At 37.5% G+C, this 18,869-nt stretch overlaps 1 protein-coding gene across 1 annotated transcript in view; it reads right to left on the bottom strand.

Annotated features, from left to right (window-relative positions):
• Positions 1-18,869, bottom strand: part of Morc1 (MORC family CW-type zinc finger 1) — a 150,879-nt gene that overhangs the window by 53,873 nt on the left and 78,137 nt on the right. The window contains exons 15-17 of the mRNA XM_015478275.2: positions 14,799-14,927; positions 12,675-12,780; positions 7,920-8,065 (exon numbers count right to left, since the gene is read on the bottom strand). Of these exons, the coding sequence (XP_015333761.1) occupies positions 7,920-8,065; positions 12,675-12,780; positions 14,799-14,927 (381 nt within the window). The remainder of the gene's footprint in view (positions 1-7,919; positions 8,066-12,674; positions 12,781-14,798; positions 14,928-18,869) is intronic.

Raw genomic sequence — 18,869 nt, 5'->3', positions numbered from 1 at the left:
AAAAAAAAAAAAAAAAAATATATATATATATATATATATATATATATATATATATATATATATTTAGTATTAGCTGTTTTCAATTTTCCCTACCCAGAAAAAGTATCAATCTGAAGTGAACAAAGAAGAACACAGTAGTTTAAACAGCTGCGAATTAAAATTAATCATATGTGTAAAATCTACTTTTATTCCTAGTTGTTTATGTGACCTTATCCAGAGAGGAAATAGAGTTTAGTGCAGGAGGGCTGGGTCTGGAGTCAGAGTGCACTTGTTGAAATCAGGGCTCTGCAGTTCCTAACTCTATCTTTGGCAAATTACTTCCCTGTGTCTCAGCTTCCTCATTTATAAAACAGGAATCAAACAACCATACGACCATCATCAGGATTAAATAAGTCAGTACATTTAGAGCACGTTTTACAGGGTCACATTCTAAGTGCTAGTATTTAATGCTTCCATTCAGCCTTCTCATTTAAGCTCCTCCATCTATGTGACATGTCGAGTGATAATAATCATTCAGGTAGTTTTAAAATTCACCAAAAATATACAGAATTATGGAAATCTTGAGGGAGAAACTGGAAAGAAGAAAGGGAATTAGAATTACGATAAGTCTTTGCTTTGTACATTAAAATATCCCATGGCAATCAAATTGTATTGCATATTTAGAAACAAATGGCAGATGCAACATGAAGCAAATGAAGCTAAACTTCAGTACCCCTCCCCTAGACGAACTTCTTTCATGATCCTAGCACAACTTTGTATTTATAATGCTATGTTTTCTTTTTTTTAAAATAGTGGTCCCCGAGATGATATAAAAGCCTACAAAAACCAGACTTAGATTTGCCCTGGTTCTGAAGTATTTTAAACAATACTTAGTTATCTTAAAATGCTAGGAATTATTAACAGTGGTCTTAGCTCATATCTAGAGGGTCTTCTTGAGATTCTATTGAACAGGAGAAAGATGATTCTAGACCACTGTAGAACAAAGGTCATGGACGAACACTGGCCTATTCTCTAGGGGTATATGAAAACCTCTCATTTGTCCGCAGTCTTCCCACCTGCATAGGAGGCTGGAGCTGGTCAGGGAAGACCAGCCAAAGGAATGGGAGTCTTAAAGACACATCGGCAAGATTCAAGGTGGAAAACAGGACCTGAGTTTTGAATTTCACTTAGTCCTATAGAGTTGGGCCAGAGGAAGGAACCATATATTACCAGGAGACAAAGATTTAACAATGGTAAATCAGGGATGTGATGAAAGGGGTTTAAGTTCAAAACTGAAACAGAAACCATGAAGTCCACTTTCCTGAAATGAATTCAAAATGCAAAGCTGGGTCCTGAGTAAGAGGAGAAATTAGGACAAACAAGATTCAAGCTCAGTGGGGGAGGACATAGGCATGCTGGGGAGTAGCTTGCTTTAGAAGGAAGCCAAATACCTGTATTTTACTCAGCAGTCAGAAAACAGGCCCTGAAGTATATCCAGGATACCAGGGAGCCTGAGATTCCTTGCTTGGCATGCACACTCGCTGAGAATTGGTTGGACACATAGTTCAGGTGCTCAAGGAGTTTTTGTGGAGCAGAGATCAAACAGGTGTATTTGCATTAAAATCCAAATCAATATTCTCTCCAGTGAAAACAATTTCAGGCAACATACCGGAACCTCTCTCCCCCTCTCTGTCTCTGTTGATGTGAGCAGGAATGTGAGGCATGCAGACAGGGATGTATTGTGGCATGACTGCTGGCCCCTGTCAAAGCTGTTTCTGACCTTCTCAGAAAAAGGCTGTGTCCCCTCTGGACTCAGACTCATTTTGGCCTTGAGCAGCAGTGTTTAGTCACTTCCATGAAAGGCAGGAGCAGACAGTGAACAGTATTCCTCAGTCCCCATCTCCAGGAAAAAAAGATGACTTATGAAACCAGAGACAGAATATCTTGGGCTCCCTGAACCACACCATGCCACAAAAGCCAGGCTGCTATGATGTCACACTAACACTGGGGCTGTCTGGGTTTCTTTTAGTGAACTAAAAATGTTCTTTTGTCAAGGAAGTGTGACATCAACTACTTGAGAAGGGATGAGTAAGAAAGAATTTAGACAAGCAATTTGAACTGAGAAGTGGAACAGCTTCTGCTAGGTACTTACTTGCCCAGCGCGGAGCCAGATGTGGTGGGAAGCACAGAGAAAAGGAGCAGCACCTGATGCTTGCCTTCGGGGGACTTCTGGACTCATTAATCATCATCAATTCTTTTACCATCTCATCTGGTATGCCGTGAACCCAGGGCCCACAAGTGTGAACACATGAGGCATTATCCCTCTTGGGAAAGCAATGCATCACCATAGAGGAATGAGATCTTTGTAGCAAACGTAATAAAGTAAAATATTTCAACTACAATGAGTATAATAGCCTGTTGCAAGACAAGGGTCTTCCTCATTGTTATACAAAATTTCATATAAGAGGTTGTGAGGGGAATGGGAAAATAAACAAGGAGAGAAATGAATTACAGTAGATGGGGTAGAGAGAGAAGATGGGAGGGGAGGGGAGGGGGGATAGTAGAGGATAGGAAAGGTAGCAGAATACAACAGTTACTAATATGGCATTATGTAAAAATGTGGATGTGTAACCGATGTGATTCTGCAATCTGTATTTGGGGTAAAAATGGGAGTTCATAACCCACTTGAATCTAATGTATGAAATATGATATGTCAAGAGCTTTGTAATGTTTTGAACAACCAATAAAAAAAAAAAAGACAAGGGTCTTTTGGTGTCATAAATTTTAGATCATGGCAGTTTATGTAAGGAGGATGAAAAGTACTCTGGATGAATAAATATGTTTTCAAAGGCATCTGTCACTATAGTTACACAGATCGGAGATCTCGGCATCCTGCACAATAATGACGCATTAAAAAGATTAAACTCTAAAATGGAAAAATGTATTCACATTCTTCATTACAAAGTTGTACTCAATATGCAATTTCAATTTGAAACACACAGCTAAAAGTTCAGCAAGCCGCCTTTGCTCTACATTTTACTGCTAAAACAACCGACATGGGAATTGCTAGATTATACCATTTCATTTTTCTTTTTGTGAGTCCATATAAGCACTGTAAAAGAATCAGACGCTATTGCTGAAGTTCCTTTTCCATAGGCATGGGATTTTATGAGGGATATTCATTTGGTGGGAAGGCTGGGAACATAACAAATGAAATCCAAATTCAGCCTCTGTAATCCCAAACATAACTCTTTTATTGTGAACAAATGTAAGAACATTTTAGTTTCCAATAATATATGCAAAAGTCAGTAAGTTTCAACCTATAGTCAGCCAATCTGATCAAATAAAAATTGTTTGTCTTGTGAAGCCAATTTTTTATGAACCAAATGATTCCTTCCACCCTTCATTCATTGTTTGGTCAATCGTATTACATGAAAAATCCTGGCCTATGTTCTGATGAGAATACCCAGATGAATAAAAAATCATTCTTGTCAGGCACAGTAGCACACATCCATAATCCCAGTGGCTCGGGAGTTTAAGGCAGGAGGATCTCAGTTCAAAGCCAGCCTCAGCAAAAGTGAGGCACTAAGCAACTCAGTGAGACCCTGTCTCTAAATAAAATACAAAATAGGGCTGGGGATGTGGTTCAGTGACCCAGTGTCCCTGAGTTCAATCCTCAGTACACCACCCCCCACCAAATCATTCTTTATTTTCAAAGAAAGGGCCATTATAGTCTAATGTAGGAGATGGACTGGATGCATAAGTAGCCATAATATACCAGGTAGAAGGTAAAAGCATGCTCTAAGAAGGGCATACACAGGACGAAAAGAATTGAAAGGAAGGAAATGTTTTTTCGGACAGGAAAATAGAAGATTTCATAAGGGTTTGGCATTTTGGTTTTGGATCTTGAGGGACTGGGGAGGACCAGAAGCCAGGACAGACAAGAATGGTGGGGACAAAGGCACTCAGAGTAGAAGTGGAGATCACGGGGTGGGAGTGGGGTGGGGATGTGGGGGTGTGTGGACACAGAGCAGCTCAGAAAAGCACCATGCAGAATGGAAGAAAGTGAAGCTAGAAAGGCAAGGCGTGTCAGATTAGAGTGAGCCTGAACACTGGAATAACAACTTAGCATTAATTAGGAACTATTAACTCAGAAAGGCCTACAGGATACCTAAGCAATAAGGTATTCTCTGCACAAACTGACTGATTATACAAATATATACTTAGTAACATTACCTAGATTCAATGGGGGTCAACATAGTGTAATTTAATTCAGGAAATGAAGTTATGATTTGTCTTTTCATTGGGATGAGCAGTATCAAATGCATTTTAAGTAGTACCAAAAAAAAATCCTGAATGAAATGTAACTAAAACTACAATCTGTGTGCACAGTCATCCTCGTCATAAAATGGAAGGCAGAAGAGAAATCTAATTGTGACTCGAAACTGAGAAAGTCCTCAAATGCGCAGGTGCTGGTTTTATAACTTGCTGTAAGGTTTTTAAGTTATTGTCTGGATACACTGAAAAACAGAATAACAATTATCCAGTTAATTTGCCAATTAGCAGCCAGGCAATCAAGTGACGCAGTGAAAAGGGAAACGCTTTATTTGGCCAGCAGGTGGCACTTGTCACTCAGTATAGAAACGGCTTGTAATGAGGAATGTAGCCCAGTGGAGTCAGGCACAGATTACTCCGTCTATTCAGAAAAAGAAAGATTGGAATGTGTCCTTCAGCAGCACAACCCATAATGAGGGTCTTGACTTGTCGACACAGCTTATCAATTGCATGAGGGCAGCCCTTTACTCTATGAAAGGCACCACAGGTGATAGCTCTTGAGTTTGCCCTCTCCTGTTAGGTTTACTGAACTTGGCTATTTCCTTTAACAAATACAATTTGCAATAAATTAGTTTGTTGCTTTGTAAATATTCTTATGTCCTTTTGTCTGAATTTATCCTGTGAGACTAGGAACAAATTGGGCTGGAATGAGGCAAAAAAAAAAAAAAAAGGGAAACAAATCCTAAATTTGCGTTTAGGGGGTACTGGTGGAAGTCAGACTTTGTCCCTACACCTGGGTGAGATGTGTGCAAGCTGGGACTCCCATTACAATAGTACCATTCCTCTCATCACTCTACTCTCCCGAGTATTGGTAACACAACACCTAGAACCACAAAGCCTGAGATCCAGAAAGACTTTGGATTTACCTAACCCCGCCTTTATTTTCCAAATCAGGATGCCAGCTGCCATCAGAGCTGAAATGTAAGAGGGTATGAAATAAAGTGAGCAGGTTTAAGTCATTTCTGTTGCTTGTTCCCCAGCTGGTAGTGGGAGGCAGGAAGAGAGAAGTGGAGGTGGGCAAAACATACATGGCATAAAACTTATGGTCTCCTGATTTGAGAGAATGGGCAATAAACACAGTGGATCACAGTGATAAGCTAGGTTGATCTTCCAGAGGCATCTCGTCCACACTTGAACCTGTCTACACTGCACCTGAACAGAACCAGAGCCCTGCTTTTCTGGCGTCCCCACCTGTTCTTAGATCACATCCTAAGAACACTTCTCCTGAATGACAGAAACATGGTAAATCCACACACGGCATCAGATAATTGTGAGTCCTCTTGCTAGCATCAGGTGGATAGCATCAAAATGGAGTTTTTGAACAGTTTGATGGATTATTTTTGTGAAGGGGAACTAAGGTGACCTTTCAGAATCTCCTATTCAGCAATGACCATATTTAATAAAGAATTGCATTGTTTTAAAAAGACTGATCCACCACATAAGTACTGGGTTTATTTTTAAAACACTTAAGCTTGGCAGGTAATTTGAAAGGTTGGTTCCATGAAGGAAAAAATCAGTGCTCATTTACAAGATTTTCTTTATGTTGTTGTCAACTGGAAAGCTCAGTCCATTTCCCTCTATTTACCCTAAATAGACTCAAGGCATAAGTTCCTGTCCATCTCCTCTATGGAACTTTCTTTGACAGCACCCTTACTATCTTATAACAAATTTCTATTACAGTGTCGGGTATGACCAGACAAGTATGGAACTAAGATTGCCTTATTAGTGATTACTATTTTTTAAACTTCTTTGAGGTTGGTATATTGTCCGGATGTGTGTTTTACCTATGTGCCAGGCATTGTTTTAGGTAACACAGAGTCTCAGTAAGTATAGCTGAGACTATCCCTGTTCTCAAGGTACAATCTGATATTAGGGTTACTCTGAATTCCCCACAATGCCTTGCCTGGAACAGCCTAAAGGACAAGTTTGTATTCAGTGACCACCTCAAAATTGGTTGATTGCCTATGGGTAGGTTACTTAAGGGCAATGATTATGAGAAAGTATTTAAAGATTTTAGGGCTATTTTCACAAACGGATCTTGTGAAATTTTTTATTCACAAAAGGAAAAGGAAGGATTCTTATGTCCTCTGAACTAATACCAGTAGATTTCTACATAAGTACTGTTCAACTTCTTTGTTACATTTGAAACAAACTGAATCTATAACCCTGGCTTACATTTTTACTGAAAAATCAACTATCAAGAAAGACTGAGCGGAACTGAAGGCCCAAATCTGTTATTCCATCAGCTGCCATCAAAATTTCTACCTCAATGATAAATAAAACATTCAAACCTTAACAAACAAGCTAATTAAGTCTTCATGATTGACACTATTAATATCCAAGGGTCTGCTCTGACCTCTTGAGGAAAGGAAAAAACAAAATCCAGAGACAGCCAAAAAGTAAAATCAATTCTGGATATGCTGCATGCCTTTACAAAGCTGCAAGGAGTGCTAAGCAACACAAGAAACTACACATAAGTAAGATGTTCCAGAATGGGAAGATCTGAATTGAGCTACTTGCTTATTTATCACAATAATCTCAGGCTGTAATAACTTTATCTCTGACTTCTGTTACCAAACCAATGACTAGAAATTCCACTTCGTATAGAAAGATTAGCTATTGTCTGGATATGAGAGTGCTCAGAAAATGTTTCCAAAGAGGTTCTCAGGATCTTTCCAAGACAGACCAAAATCCCTGCTAAAGGAGGGTCAGGTGTGTCTGTCATCTCAGGCTGTGTCTGACCTGCACTTCAGATCTCTCACCAGGTGTAAGAGATATGAAGGTAAAACTCTTTACCTTGGAAGAGTCCAGAAAGACTGGGGGTCTTGACTCCAGCTCCATCACAGAATTTTCTATTCTAATGAGCCTTTTATTTCCTGACCTCTACAGAGGAGTCAACACGTTTGGACATATGCTGCTGACCATCTCAAGTGCTATTTGAAAAAGCTGACAGGCTATACATAATAAAGTTGAAAATACTGAATTTGGATGCTAACTCTTTAAAATAAACAGAGACATAATTACTTTACTAAGAAAATAAAACAATTTTTCTACATGTCACCAGAAACTATTACGCTTATCCATGTTTATTAATACTAATGTTTTATTTATTGAGTTTTCTTAACAAATAAATATGACTTTGACTTTCTGTGTTAATAGGATAATACTGTTTAAAAAAGCTCTTTACCTAAAAATGTCCACCCTCAGGAAAGAATCCTAATGAAACAGAAATAGCCTAACCTTTGGAATCATATAGATTCATGTCCCCATCTTGACCAGGTGACCTTGGACATGCTGGCTGAACTCTATGAAACTTCACCTGCAGCTGCAAAGTAAAAATAAATGTTCCTGCTCCTCACAGGCATTGTTGTTGCGTAGAGAAGCTTAGGTATCACATGTGCAAAGTTTTTTTTTTTTTTTATAGAACTCTCTACCTTTCTTTGGACTCACTCTGGAATAGTTCTTAGATCAAAAATTAAAAGAAAATAACAAAAGGAAGAAAAAAAGAGCCTACACATTTTTCTTGAATAAACCACATTAGTCAATTTGCACATATGAAACCAACAGCTCAAGAGTCACACTTGAATTTGTAAAGAGTTAATTACAGCTCACCTGTGACTGCTGTTCTGCCAGTTTATTTTGATACCTTAGCACCGACTCTCTAAGTTGCTTCTCTTTCTCATTTTTTGATGGTAATACTGTGCTCATGGTGCCCAGGGGGATGGAAGGCAGACGTTCTACCTGCCGACAACTTCAGAATCAACAAGTAAAAGATTAACATCAGGAGGAAATGCAAAGCTATCTATTGTCTGTGAAAGATGGTTTACTTCAGCAAGGAATTATATTTTCTGTCTTGTCTTCAAAGATCAAATGCAAACAAAGATCATTATATTGACGACTTTAGGTAACATAGGACCTTATATTTCCAATTCACATGGAAAAAAGCTAAATGGAAAAGGAGGAGGGTAGCATATATTTAGGAAGATGGGAGACTATTCATTATTTTGCTAATGCTTCATTTATCCCACATTATTATGAAATGAGGGCTTTTACAAAAACGTTTTTTGGATCATTGAGCTTTATCTCATTACTGCCAAACACTTCCCCCACCCCCGCAAAAAATCAAGGGTAGAAATATATATCTCTCTCTAAAATATATCAATTAATTATGCCTATGAAACACACGAATCCTTTGTTTGGTGACTCAGGATCACTGAGAAGACCTGTGACGCAGTTTGAGGTGTTAGTCTGGGCAGGGCGGGGTGTGGGGGTGTCTTGAGATTTTAGACCTGTCACCAAATGGCTCCGATTTCTGACTACAGCATGCTTCCCTAACACTCTGCTGCTGTCAGTGTCTGCACTTGGTAGTCACCCTACCTCCCAGCCTCCGTACTAGACTCAGGTAGAAATCTGTGTGTAAGTACTTTCCTCATTATGGTTACAAAAAAGAGAGAGAGACAGAGAGAGAGAGACTTTAGAGACATATGTTTGGGAGGTTTGAGGCCATTTTTCCTCCTTAACTTTGCTTTGGTGACTATATTCTGGGAAACTGAGTTAGCCAAACTGTTCAAGAGGCTTTATTTTGTTCACCTTGGTACCAAGGCTTGACATGGACAGCAAGTTCATTTCCCACTGGACACAGGGCTGACTCAGGGCATAGCAGGGAGGAGCAGGAGGAGGGTGAAATGCTGAGGTCAGGTCTTGGTCAAGTTCTAGGTTAAGGAGTTTTCTATTATTGATAGGTGAGAGGTGGTGGGAGGTTCACTTGGTTACCAAAAAGAGGAGGAAGGGTCAAAGTTTGTAGAAAAATGCATGTATGTTAGGCTAGGAGAGGAAGAAGGTGGTCTTCCCATCTTCCTGAAGGCCTTTCATCTAAAACAGTGAAGCAAATGAAAACTGCCATTTCTCTGTTTTTCGGGGCTACAGCATATATTTTTCTTGCCCTCTACCAACAGAGAAGAGTGAGAAACGACAATCAAATTCACGTACTACTGTGAAAAAAAACAACAAAACACTTAGTTCCACCCACATATGGTGTTTGCTATTATTGTTACTTTCAAAGAAAGGTGCTAGGTAAACAAATTCTAGGGACAACTACTATATATACTGCCACCCATAGTTTGGATTTGAAGACATCTGTGGGGTGGTACTTACATAAGCTTCTATTTCATTTGAGAAAAGAACCTTGCAGCAACAGCAAGTTTTAATTCATAAAAGAAAAACCTCAAGTATTTTATTAAAATTAAGCCTATTCAATTGTCTTCATTTAAAATTTATTTTTGAAAATAATACAATTTGGATATGCAATACAACCCACAGATGTTTTTTTAACATCCTTTTCAAAATTGAGACTTTTTTTGGTTCAGCCAAGCAAAAGGCATCATTTTTACCCTGCTGGTAAAATGATTCCTATTTTCAATGCAGATGAATGCATAGCATGAACGTAATGGAAGTGTACTGATACCTATTTTCTCAGGCACTGTGATAACAATCAATACCCAGCCTTCCTCTGGGCTCAAAGTAGAAAACAAAATGAGGCTTTGGTGGTTTGAAAAAGAATATCTCCGTTTTACCCTGTCCAGGTTATTGACCCTGAATACTACCACTTGTAAAAATGGTGTATTTTGGTCACTAGAAAGTATTTAAATGGAACTGGGCTTCCTGAAATGTAAAAGGATGCTTTCTGAGAGAGACTGGTAAGGCAGAAAGAGTATAGATTCTGCATCGGAACATTGGCTTCCAGTTCAGCGCTAAAGAGGAATCCTGGGCCAGGCACTGAACCTTTCTCAGCACACCTGTTTTCTTCTCTGAGAAACCGGGAAAGTTCATAGAACTTATAAAAGAACTTATTCTGTTTCTGATCCAAGTTCTGTTCCAACAACATGGACGTTGTTTATTCAAATACTCTTTATTGCCACCGAGCCTGTGATGAGTGGCAATTAACTACTGACAACAAGCTATATTTTCTGTAAATACAGACAATGCCACTTTTCACCTCATTACTCTGTTCCTGTACTCATACAATGTTGTCTAATAAACAGCTTTATTTCACTCCTCATCAATTTAATGCACTTATTTTACATGATCTATTCAAATCTAATGGTACATATGACTCAGGGAATATTTCAAGGCATACCTTAGCAGGAGCAAGGCCCAGTCTACCATATTGAAATAGAGGACTGAGGGAACCAGACAAATTTCTTTCTCCCCAAGAGACATTTAAGTGCTCTCAATTAACTTCAAAAGTAATTTTGAAAAAGATGTTTAAAAATATGTATGGGTTGTATTGTATACTAAAATTTCATTATATCCCCAAATCTTTGAATGAATACAATGGAATCAAATCAGTTTTTCTTTACATCTCCCCTAAATCTCCTCTGCCACTTTATGAATATTTTTATCACAGTCTTCAGTGGAAATGAAATACAGATGGTCAATATTATGTTGGTGTATTTAAAGAAACAAGAACTTTAAAAATTATAAACACTTTTGCATTTTATATATTTTAAAGTCTGTTAGTTTTATGTCAACACAACTAAATTTGTCTTGCCTCTCTCTTCACAAGTGGTGTTATTCTGATGTGTAAGAGACAATTAATGTAGCTTTGAAACTTATTCTACAAAGTTCTGCAGTGGTATTCCTACATTTCAAAGAAGAGGATGAGAATGAGTCAATTCAGGGACCATGGTAAACTGTAAATAAAGGAAGCTGTAAAGGACTGTTCGGTGAGGCTGACACCCCAGATTGGTCAAAGTCACAGCTATGGGGTTAAATCTGTGGGAGTAGCCTCAATCCCGGCCGTCTGTTATCAAGCCCCTCTCCAACTCCCCTGCAAAAGGCCAGGAACGTTCTGTAGATTGTCCTGATAAGTGAATCACAGGACTTGGAGAAAATGCACTGAGATTCTTTATTATATCCCATTCTAAGAAAGAGGAAGCCAAGATAAAGAGAGGTTCGTTATCTCATTTGATCAGGTTTCATGAGCCAGTGGAGCTCGGAGTCAAACCCTGGGCAGTCTGGCCCCAGAGTTTGGACTCTAAATATAATCATAGGCTCTGGGAAAAGTTCTTAGCTCATGGTAAGTGATTAATATCATTAATTATTCTAAATATTGAAACTGAGCCAATGCTGTGTTGTTATTTAGGAGACATTTAAGTGCCAAGTTAGGGATGGACTCAAGTTGATGGTCAAGTTGATGGTGATCCTGGTCACCTTCCTTAGGGGGATGCACACTCAGAGTAGAATAATAATCAAAGGATCCTGGTCAGGGCTCATGAATAGCTGTCTTAGTCACAGGTTTGGGCTTTGATTCTGATGTTTCTCAATGAAGAAGTGAAACTAGATGTGTGTCTCAGAGTCGTGTTCCCTGGAGCACTCAGCCTTCTGTAGAGAGTAGGGGACAGAAATGGGAAGTGGCTACCTCTGGTCCTCAGTTTCCAGCCTCCCATTCAACTAGTTCTGCATCTATCTGTTGTATGTATTTCAGTTCTGTGACAAATTTTACTTGGGAAAACACAGGTCATGTTTCAAAACAAGAAAGGGAGAGTGAAAAACCTCCAGGTCATGTGAAATATAAAAGCCCTTATACCCCCTGACATTTTCCTTCATTCTGTAAACATGACGAACCTGGAGACTCTAGGCAGAAAGGGTTTAACAGCAGTTTCTAAATATGTACTATTTTTAAAAAACATTTGCTCTTTTTCTCAGAGCTGGATAAAAATAACCAAACAGGAATTATTACCCTAATGTCTAAATTAGCAATATTGATCCACTTAGGTGGACTTAATTGTGTGGAAGCAATGTTTGAGTTAGGGGTGCCTTTGTTAAAGGGGAATACTAGTTCTTTTCTCCCCTAGGGAAAGAATATTAATCTAAAAGGGCTTGTAATAACATTGACATTCATCAATATTTAATCAGTCTTTTTCCTGTTTTAGTCTAAACTTCTTTCTCTAAGAGCATGAAGTAATGAAATCAATATACGACTTAAATAGGAAAGGCACATGGTCTATCAGTTTAATGCCCCTGGATACACACCCTGGGTCAGACTCCTGTACAATCAGGTTATATGCTGTGTGGGAAATGAACTGGAAGGCAGAACTCAGGAGCCTGTAGCCTCTGCCTGTGGAAGTGCAGAACTGCACGCCCGACACGTGCAGATTGCCACATCCAGATCGCTTTCATCCAGTAGAAAAGCACACTAACAAAATAATCTTTTCACAAGTAGCAAGGAGCTAGAAAGAGTTCAACTAGAGACCAGCTACTAAGCTAAAATCTATCACTGACATTTTCCAGTTTCATAATGTGGACTTCAGGAAATAAGCAGGGACAAAGAATTTTTTAAAAAAACTATTAAAAACTACCTGTTTTCCAAGAGATTAGGATTATTAGCACAAATCCACATGTCATGAAATTCTTTTTCCTGATAATTCATAGAGGAAGGCAAGACTCTCCATTTAAGGCAAAGATCTGATAAGCAAAACAAAATCACACACACAAGAGACCATATCAGAAATGAATCTGTCACAGAAATCTGTCAAGTTTACATCCACCAAAGTAGAGAATCCTTCATCTCACATCACTTTGCTTGATGAATTCTATGAGTTACTTTAAGCTGCTATCAAGAAATGTAGTTGTTACTATTAATACTATGGCTTCAATTCTTTCCAGTTGGATTCTGCTACTTTTAGCCAGAAGACCCTTAATAGATTCCACTCTACCTCTTCTTAAACCACATTATGAATCCCAGTGACCCTGACTCTCCCATTTCCTCTGGCCTCTTCCTCAATTGTTGACACCACCACTTGCTGTTGCCAACCACAAGACTAACAAAGGAAAATCAAGGCCTCTAAGTCATTTATGCATTTTCTTCTTCTGTACTTTCCTTTGTTCTTATTCCAGTCTCAGTATGAAGTTTCTGATTGTCCATTTCCCCTAACAGACCCTGTTGGCCTGTAGGCCAGGGTACATCACTCTCTCTAGGTTACACTTAAATCTAATCTGGATTCCCTCTTGACACAGTGCTACTTGCTATTGGGTTAATAACCTGTCTTTGTTCATCTACAACAGGCACAGTTTGCATGGTGGTTTAAAACCTGAATAGCTCCAGCTCTTACTACTTCTATGATCTTGGACAAATGACTTAACTTCTCTATGTTCAGTATGGTGGTCTGTGAAAAGGATTAACATTAGCACCTATCTATAAAGGTTATTAAAGGTTAAATGGCATAATGATGTTGATGATAAAAGTTGACATTGCTAAAGACCTTCCTAAGGGTTAGGAAACTTCACACTTATTAATGCACAATATTCTCACAACACCTCCACAATGGAACTACAAGTACTAGTCTCATTCTATAAATGAAGAAACTGAGCCTTTGAGAGGACAAATATTTTTCCCTGTTGCATCCAGCCCTCAGGTACTACAGTAAAATTCTAACAGTATCTGGCACATTGAAACTATATAAAGTAATTATTAGCCATTATTATATTCTGATAGGTTGTCAGATACTTTCATTGATTTCCTCAGACCTTCTAAATATCTGTTTCATGTGTTCCTCTAAAGTCTTATTGCCACACACTAGTTCAGACATTTACAATTTCTCATATGGATCTTAGATTGCAAAAGATCCTCAGAGGTGTGACTCCTCCCTTTGTCTGACCCTCCACAAATCACCCTTCACTGAGGTGACTTACATACAAGTTCCACCTTGCTAGATGGGTCCACCTAGGCAAAGGATTGGGGAGGTGCCCCTGGCACTGTGTCAAGACTTCTATGAAGTTTTACATGCTATAGGGGTCTTTAGTGTTTGCTTGTCTATTTTCTCTATTGGACTATTTGCCAAAGAACATAAACTGTCCTCAATTCCATAACACTTTGTTCATAGCTAGAAAGCAGACCAAGTGCTCAGTGAAAATTTCTTCCATTGAAAAATCAATTCTTCCATTGAAAAATGCCCAATACTTCCTTATTACTTATTAAAATTAAAACTTATCCTAGAATTCAAGGCCCTATAACATGTTATCCAACATAATATTTTTGTCTTTGATTATTTAGTCATTATTTATGCATTAAGCTGACAATTACAAAGTCCTTGTGAATTAGACTGAGTACTACATATTAAAAATAGAAAAATGGCTGTTTCTATGACTCCACTATAAATATTCAAGCTGAGATGTATACCTGATACTAATTCCTGTCTATGGTGAAGGAGGAAGTGCCCAGCCAGGGAGAAGTCTTGGAGCTGAGGCCAGCAAGGCACTGGTATTGTCTAGCTTGATCTAGTTGAGGTTTAAGACCCAACTGTCCAACTGACTTTTCCCCTACTACAATTATTTTAACCTCTCTTCTAGACTGTAACCTCCCTGAAAGCAAAGACCATGGCTTACCCATCTTCATCTCCCTAATCCACCATTTCTTAACACCATGACTTGCATATTTAGATATTGGTTAGTATTTGCTAACTAGAATGGAATTATATACATACCACACTGTACCATGAATGGGATGGCCATGGCTTGTCTTCTTTGATACTGAAGAGAATCTAAAGATGTCTCCATGTCCTTGCTATGTTGGTATCCAAATTCATTCCAAAATGACGTTAGATTTCTGTTACCTAAAACAAAGAAAGCAGGCAAAGAATAATGAAAGAAAATAAAATCAACATTATCAAGATGTTTGGATATAAATACATATGATCTCAGCTGTGTGAAAACATACACAGGCAAAAATATCATATACTAATAGTGGTTCTCTAAGTGGTGATATTATAGATGAAATGTTTTCTAATTTATACTTTTTTGAATTTTTTAAATTACTTGCAATGAAAGTGCACTATCTTTACAATAAAACTAAAGACAATAGCAGTTACAATTTTTTTACTTAAAAAATTACAATTCAGCATATTGACATTTAAAGTATTATTCTTAGGCATTCCCAGGAAGGAATGTACTAATTAAATTTTAAGGGCCACTTTTAAAATTATTGATACAAATATTTATTATTCCCATCACAGAGCCAGAGTTTCTTTATCTTTTATTAACTCTGGTTCCTTTTCTTTTCAGTCTTCATTATTTGTGCCCTACCCTAGTCCCAAACTCTATATACCCTCCTTGCTTACAAACATCACACTTTACAGAAGACCATTGTAGAGACCTCTTTGAGAAGCTGTGCTCTTATCCTTTGATCTAAAGGATAGTTAGGAATATATTACAACATTGTTTGGGGAAAAACTAGAAATATGATAAAAGCCTATGAATAGAGAACTGATAAGTTCCATTTCCAAACAATGGAACACTGGGCACCCTTTAATAAGAGGAAGATAAAAATATGTGTAGTACTGCACCAAAAGCTTCCAGATACAGTTTAAAATTTTTAAAACAGATATAAAACACTATTCCCAACATAATAAACTTTTTTAACTCATGGAAAGCATATACAAACTGGGTCTGGTGGTACACGCCTGTAATCCCAGCAACTTGGGAGGTTGAAGCAGGAGGATCCCAAGTTTGAGGCCAGTCTGGGCAACTAAGTGAAACCCTGTCTCAAAATGAAAAATAAGTACTGGGATGTCGTTCTGGGGTAAAGCACTCATGGATTCAATCCCCTGTGTGTGTGTGTGTGTGTGTGTACAAACACACACATAGATAAAGCATATACATAAAAAATTGTTATGAATATACTTTTCCTAAAGAGATGCAAAAAAAAGTTTCTTTTATTAGTGCATTAATTATACATGATAGTGGAATTCATTGTTATACAGTCACATATGCACCTGACATACAAAAGAAAGTTTTAATAGTAGATATCATTAGAGAAAAAAAAAAAAAAGAAGCTAAGAGAAGTCAAGGGAAAACTTTTACTTTTCACTTTTTTGAATATTTTCAGTATTTTTACATGTGCATGTATTACTTGGAAACGCTTCCCTCCCCTATTTTTTTTTTTTAGACAAAGAGAATCCATTTTTGCTGACCTATCCAATATGGTAACCACTAACCACAAAGTCATGTGGCTACCGAGCTCTTGAAATGTGACAGATACAGAATATTTTCATCAATGTCCAAATTTCAAAAATGTGTTCTGAAAGGCAAACCTAGAAATACATAAAATTGTGTCACCATTGAAATACTTTGATATATGGCTGTGTAATTCATGCAAAACACAAATAAGTGACCTTCCTATTCCTGCTAAAATTCAGGCCCAGAATGCTATGTACTTTTAAGACCAGTAGAGGAAAATCTCAGCTTTAAATGGACATACTCATTGGGCTGGACTGAAAACAAACCTCATAAATTTCTTCTGGTCTTGTCTCCTTAGAGAATTCCAAGCTGTTCTTGCCCCCAAATTCTCCTTTGTATTCTGCTTTTTCTGCTTTCAGTTCCAACTCTCAGTTTCAGCTCTTGGCTCAGTATTTAGTTTTAGTCCACCTCACACTTCACCTCTCTGCACAGTAGATCCTGGTGCACTACTCTGGAATCTGAGGCTCTGCTTCCCTGACTTCCATATTAACCCTTGGTCTTTACTACATCAAGGCAGGGGTTCTACCGAGTTAAAAGACATATGGAAATGAGTGTTGGCTCTGTCACGCATTAGTTGTAGTGGGCAAGCCACCAAGTTTTATTACCCATAAAGTGAGTGATGACAAGAACTTGACTTACAGGATCAACATCATTATAGATTAAATATGAAGGCACTTTAAAAAACAGAACCTCGAGGATTCTAGGAGTAAGAGACACCAGAGGGGCTGGGGATGTGGCTCAAGCGGTAGCGCGCTTGCCTGGCATGCATGCGATCCAGGTTCGATCCTCAGCACCACATACAAACAAAAATGTTGTGTCTGCCAAAAACTAAAAAATAAATATTAAAAAAATTCTCTCTCTCTCTCTCTCTCTCTCTCACTCTCTCTTTAAAAAAAAAAAAAAAGAGAGACACCAGAAATCTGTTTCACCTCCTAGACAAAAAGTGAATGAACAGAACTTAATATAATTGTTTTGGAATTCTGGAGTTTACATCTCGAGCTACACAGAGATTGTCTATAATATTTTTTTTAAATAACAACAAAAAAGCAAACATTAGTATGGAATAGTGAGAATCTGATTTCCAGAGTTACAACTTATCAGATTCAAAGTACAGCTTACAAATAACAGCAAAAAACACACAAGGTATTTGAGGGAAATAGAGTTCATTCAAAAGGAAAAACAATAAACCAACAGAAACTGTCTCTGAAAAAGAAATAATGGCAGATCTACCACACAAAGTCTTTAAAACAATAATCTTAAAAATGTTAGGAAATTAAAAAAGAAAAGAAAAAGAAAGAACTAGAGAAAATCATATATATATATACACACACACTACACACACATACACACACACACACACACACAGAGAGAGAGAGAGTAGAATACCAATAAAGAAATAGAAGACTTAGAAAATCAAAAAGAAATTCTGGAGCAAAAAATATACAATAAGTGAAATGAAAAAAATTCACTGACAGGATTCAAATGCATATTTATTGGCAAAAGAACCAATAAATTTGAAGAAAATATAATAAAAAGAACAACTGAAGAAAAGAGAACAGAGTCCAAGGGACCAAGAAGATTTTATCAAGGGAACCAACATATGCCTTGTCTCAATAATCACCAAAGGAGAAGAGAGAAAATTAAGAGACAGAGATTACTTAAAGAAACAATGGTTGAAATGTACCACATTTGATTAAAAACATAAACATTCAAGTAACTTAAACAACTCCAAGTATGGTAAAGTCAAAGAGACTCAGATCAAGACACATTATAATTAAACTGTTGAAAGGTGAAGAGAGAAAGAATTTGGAAAACAAAGAGAAAAATAATTCATTCCATACAGGAGATGCTCAATAAGGTTATCAGCAGATTTCTCGTCAGAAACCTTAGAGGTTAGAAAGCAGTGATCCAGTATTCAAAGTCGCTCAAACAAAATAAACATCCAAAAAAGAATCCTATTTCTGTAAAAAAAAAAAAAAATCCTTCAAAAGTGAGAGAGAAATTAAGGCATTCATAAATGATAAACAAAAGCTGAGAGATTTCATTACCACTATACCTGTCCTACAAGAAATGCTAGTGGGAGCTACTGAGAGTCCTGCAGGTTGAAATGAAAGGATACATGATAATAACTAGAAACTGTCTAAAGAAATACAGATATAATTAAAGGTAAATACATGGGAATTATAAAACCTAGTAGTATTGTTGCAATTGTGTAAAACTACACTTTTTTCCTCTACAGAATTTAAAAGACTAATGCATTAAAAGATTATTATTTCATGTTTTTTATAGACAGTGTACAAATGTATCATTTTGTGACACAACCGAAAAGGGTGGAAGAGCTTTTCAAGGAGATCTTTTTATGTTATTGAAGTTAAGCTGATATAAATTCAAATTAGAAGTTCTAACTTCAGTGTGTTAAATGTGATACCCACAAAAGAAATGGCTGAAGAATAGATACAATAAGAGATGAAAAAGGAATTTAAATGTTTTGCTACAAAAAAATCAACTAGACACAAAAGAAACAGTAATGCAGGAAATGA

The sequence above is a fragment of the Marmota marmota genome, unplaced genomic scaffold (genome assembly GCF_001458135.2).
Source record: "Marmota marmota marmota unplaced genomic scaffold, marMar, whole genome shotgun sequence".
Classification (NCBI taxonomy): Eukaryota; Metazoa; Chordata; class Mammalia; order Rodentia; family Sciuridae; genus Marmota; species Marmota marmota.
This window is presented reverse-complemented; position numbering and strand designations above follow the sequence as displayed.